Raw genomic sequence first — 4,081 nt, forward strand, 5'->3', positions numbered from 1 at the left:
ATGAAAATCCATGTTTGTTAATAGAAGGCTGGAAATTGATATTGAATGAAAAACTGAAAAAAAGTCGATGGAATGTTCAAGAATTATGTAAACTAAATTAAAAAAGAAAAAACTGAAAGAATGATCAATTAAAGCTTAATAGAAATATAAAAAATGAAACTAGAAAATAGAAGCTAACTCAAAATATTAATAAATAGCATATAAAATAATACTAAACACAGATGAGTATAAGAAAATTTACTGATGTCGAAAAATAATTTAAAAAATCCATAAAATGATTAAATACATTTTTAATTTATTTAAACACTTTAAACAAATATACTATACAGTGGCTTGCAGTGTATACAACACTGTCCTTCATAATTCTTCATCTTTTTAATAGAAAATACACTTCATCTCACAAGTCGCCATGTGCATCGTTGCAACTCGGTTTCAACATTAAAGGTCCACATTCTCAAATTGATCAGCCTTGACCATGTTCTGTAGATTTGGGCTTGTCAAACTCCATGTAATCATGCAACATCCATATCCGTATCTTGATTCATGCAGGGTCTTGATGAGGTTTGGAATCAACAGTTGTAGTAATAGTAATCTGTTCTCTCTCATTTGATCCCCTTTACCTTGAGACTTTTCCTCACTGATTTTAAGTACGTTGGATCTGGATAGCCCGAGCTGATACAATAGGACAGAGAAAATTACTGGATTATTATTAAACTTCAACATTAAAACAAACACTTAACTGAAATAGAGTGGGGACCCCCAGGAGGCCAGCTGAAAATGTGAAAAAACAAAAAAAAACTAAATGTTTAAAAATGTTAAGCATGAACTCCTCACTGTTTGGAATTAATTTCACATTTCTTAATATAATTATTATATACCTTCCAGCTCCCCGACTGTCCAGAGTCTTCAGTGGGATATCTGCAGGCATCACGCAGTATTCACCGCTGCTATTGGCTGCCACAGTGAACAGCAGCTTGTGTTCAAAGGCCTGCTCCAGCAGTCGGAGGATCTTGGTCCCTGTTGTGTTCTGAGGAAGGTAGGCCATAAATTCATTGCCCTTGTAGCTGTTTCCCGGATGAGGATGCTTGTCCTGCAGGGCGAGTTACTTTAGCTGATCACTTGCATAAACTATTTTCATACAAACACAAGCACAAAAAGTGTAATATTTGTTGTGATTTTTTTCACATTTAATTTTAGATGTATGTGTGTGAAAATTTATTAGCAAAAACAAATAACTCAATTTTCTTTAATCGTGACTTCTATCGTGTTTTGCAGTTTGATTGATATTAACTGGAATGCAGGACAAAAAAAACATGATTTTTGAACATTTAAAAAAAACGGAAAAATATGTTTTTGCAAATGAACTCTTCGTATACACACACATATATAAACATTTTTTATTTTGTTGTAATTTCTTCAAATGTTTTAGCTTCTTTTTGTAAAAACATGTACTAATATAACTAAAACAAAATAAAAGTTTTTTAATGGCTATATATATATATATATATATATATATATATATATATATATATATATATATATATATATATATATATAGCCACTAAAAAAACTTTATATATATTCTGAGTAATAATTTTACATTTAAATTAAGGATTTACAAACATTCTATATAGAATTCTATATAAAAATGTATTATTATATTAATTATTATATGAATTATTATATAAATATATAAATTATAGAAATTAGAACTGATATGAGAATGTATTTATTTGTTATTTATAATAATTAATTTATGTACATGCCTAAAACAAAAGTAAAACTTTGGGACTATAGTAAAGCTGTTTTTCAAGTTAAACATTCACATAAAAAACAACTCTGATGGGACACGCTCGAGCAAAGCGCTTTATAAACACTTCAGGCATTAGTGCCTATCATGACAGGGGACTTCAGTAGTTATCAGCAAACATCTGTCAGTGCCTCCATTTGCCCCGTGGAAGTGAATGAGAAACAGGCCGGACAGGATTCCACAGAGCAGAAAGATGAATAACTGAGATGTTTTAGAGTTGTCAGTGATACACTGAAAAGGTGTGTCTATTCACCTGATACTAAGACATTGTCCAAGTGATACTGTAAAAAAAATAAATAAGAGCACATCACAAGCTCACCGACTGGATTCCGTCATCAAAATGAAAGATGATTTGAATGGTGTCACAATCAGAATGTCCCGGCAAACTCCGTCTCTCGATATTCCAATTCAGCTGCCCACCATCCGGCTGGTTTCCTTGTTTTATCATTCTATTCTTTTTGTGGTTGTTTGATCCTTGACCATCTGTTTGAACAGCCATAAAGTAAAACAGACAGTAAATAAGCCATAACTTCACATTCCTGAGCTCATTTTTGATTCTTTTTAACTAACAGGTCCATATACAGTAGGTGATTGTAAATCAATGATGTCATGACATCAACTACTTAATAAACATGTTCCTGTCTGAAAAGTGCAAAGTCTCCAAACGTTTCCAAAGCGGCTTACAAAAGAGGAGCAAATGCAGTTTGACAAGGAGTCAACAATAATTCATAAAAGCAAGCTAGAATTTGACTGAAAAGTGTGCTTTTGTCATTTTGCTTGTATATAAAAACCTTATGGTTTCATACTTTAATATCTAATGCAATAACTTTCATGCATTCTTAAAAGTGGATGCCTATTTTTGCATTCCATTTGTCTTTCAGTGTCATATACCTAGTGTATGTCAGATTGACCAATGATGTGCTTAACAGAAAGCACTCAGAAGCTCACCTGTCTCAGTCAGCGACGGAGGACCTTTTCCGTTCAGGTATCTGTTGCACTGCATCTTATCCTTGCTCTCTGAAGCCCCCATGATCAGCTCTTAGTCAAATGAGCGATGATTTCATAGGTTTGCAAATCATTGAAAAGAATAAGCTCTGAAATAGATACGAACATAATATGTGCATCACAGAGGTTTTGATTTGATGCCGTTTATATCAAACAGTTTTAGTGGATACAAATTTGATTTGTAGTATACGTACCTGATGTATTTTAGGATACTTCTCCTGCCTTCTTCTCTCGCTCTCAGAGTGAACTGATCATCTGTTCTCTGACTACGAGGCTGAATCAGCACAATAATAAGGGCATACTTAAGGAAGTGAAGGCAGGTGTAGTTAAACCTGTTCTGGATGAGACGGCTGCTTGAGAACGGGAGGGGTTTTAAGGATTTGAGCAGATGAGCATGGCATGCTCTTTTGATTTATTTGTTTGCATAAGGGTTCACAAACTTGAAATGCTAATTGTTTTGTGAGTGTGAAAAGAGTCGTTTATTCTGGTTCATTCTCAGAAAGCAGTGTCATTTGTATGCTATGCTTAAGTGTCCTCATGACTTGTGGATGGCAAATGTATACATACACACACATGCATACATTTACAAATAAATATAAATATACACGTGTGTGTATATATACATATGTAGACAGTACACACATATTAGGCAAACACAAATGTTTATTTTGAGGTGAATGATTCAGTGACTCATTTAAAACAGTCACATTTATTTCTTGAATAAATCAGTATTTTTGAACGATTCATTTGAATGAATGACTCATTGACTCATTCATAAAAAACAGTCACTTGCCTCCATCTTCTGTGTGTGTGTGTGTGTGTGTGTGTGTGTGTGTTTGTGTGGTGCACATCTCAAACTCTCTAATGAATCTTTATTTTTACAATGCTCAATAGTATTCTACTGTATAACTTCCCAAACACAATTTTTGTTTCATGGTTTCAGTGGCCAGAGTTTATAGAGATCTGTTCCTTATCACACACTGAGGGGGTTGTCCGGCTCTGTAAAGTATTATTTAATAAAGGAAGGAAAGAACAACAGGTAGTCTGATTCTCCAGGAGCGTGGAGACAAATATCTCGATGAAGCCGTGGATCTGCTGCAGAGGCTCAGAGGGAGATGAGGGGAGATGAGACCAAAGACTCCAGGCTGAGAAGAGATTGAGAATTCCTGCTTTCAGCAGACAATAAATCTACTGACGTGTGCAGAAAGGACTTGCTGATCTGCAGACTGGATGGCAGGAAAAAGACATTTCATGACAGTTTTTTTT

General features: G+C 34.2%; 1 protein-coding gene across 2 annotated transcripts; it reads right to left on the reverse strand.

Moving 5' to 3' along the window:
• Window positions 1-330: 330 nt before the first annotated feature.
• On the reverse strand, window positions 331-3,113 carry LOC113080825 (E3 ubiquitin-protein ligase DTX3L-like). Of its 2 annotated transcripts, none has more exons than XM_026252877.1 (5): window positions 3,010-3,113; window positions 2,759-2,904; window positions 2,130-2,293; window positions 879-1,090; window positions 331-672 (listed from the first exon to the last, which is right to left on the reverse strand). In XM_026252877.1, exons 2-5 carry the CDS (start codon window positions 2,838-2,840, stop codon window positions 603-605), a joined length of 528 nt encoding a protein of 175 aa, XP_026108662.1. In that variant the 5' UTR covers window positions 2,841-2,904; window positions 3,010-3,113; the 3' UTR covers window positions 331-602. The 2 variants fall into 2 exon arrangements, with proteins under 2 accessions (XP_026108662.1, XP_026108663.1); XM_026252878.1 differs by having other exon boundaries at window positions 331-771.
• Between the last annotated feature and the right edge of the window lie 968 nt (window positions 3,114-4,081).

Source organism: Carassius auratus, unplaced genomic scaffold (assembly GCF_003368295.1).
Source record: "Carassius auratus strain Wakin unplaced genomic scaffold, ASM336829v1 scaf_tig00032119, whole genome shotgun sequence".
NCBI classification, from domain to species: domain Eukaryota; kingdom Metazoa; phylum Chordata; class Actinopteri; order Cypriniformes; family Cyprinidae; genus Carassius; species Carassius auratus.

Excerpts from the sequence above, each read along its gene's own strand:
- LOC113080825 (XM_026252877.1), bottom strand. The coding sequence starts at position 2,840 with ATGGGGGCTTCAGAGAGCAAGGATAAGATGCAGTGCAACAGATACCTG. Across the intron at positions 1,091-2,129 it reads TTGATGACGGAATCCAGTCG|GACAAGCATCCTCATCCGGG; the intron begins GTGAGCTTGTGA and ends CTCGCCCTGCAG. Across the intron at positions 673-878 it reads GACAGTCGGGGAGCTGGAAG|CTCGGGCTATCCAGATCCAA; the intron begins GTATATAATAAT and ends CTATTGTATCAG.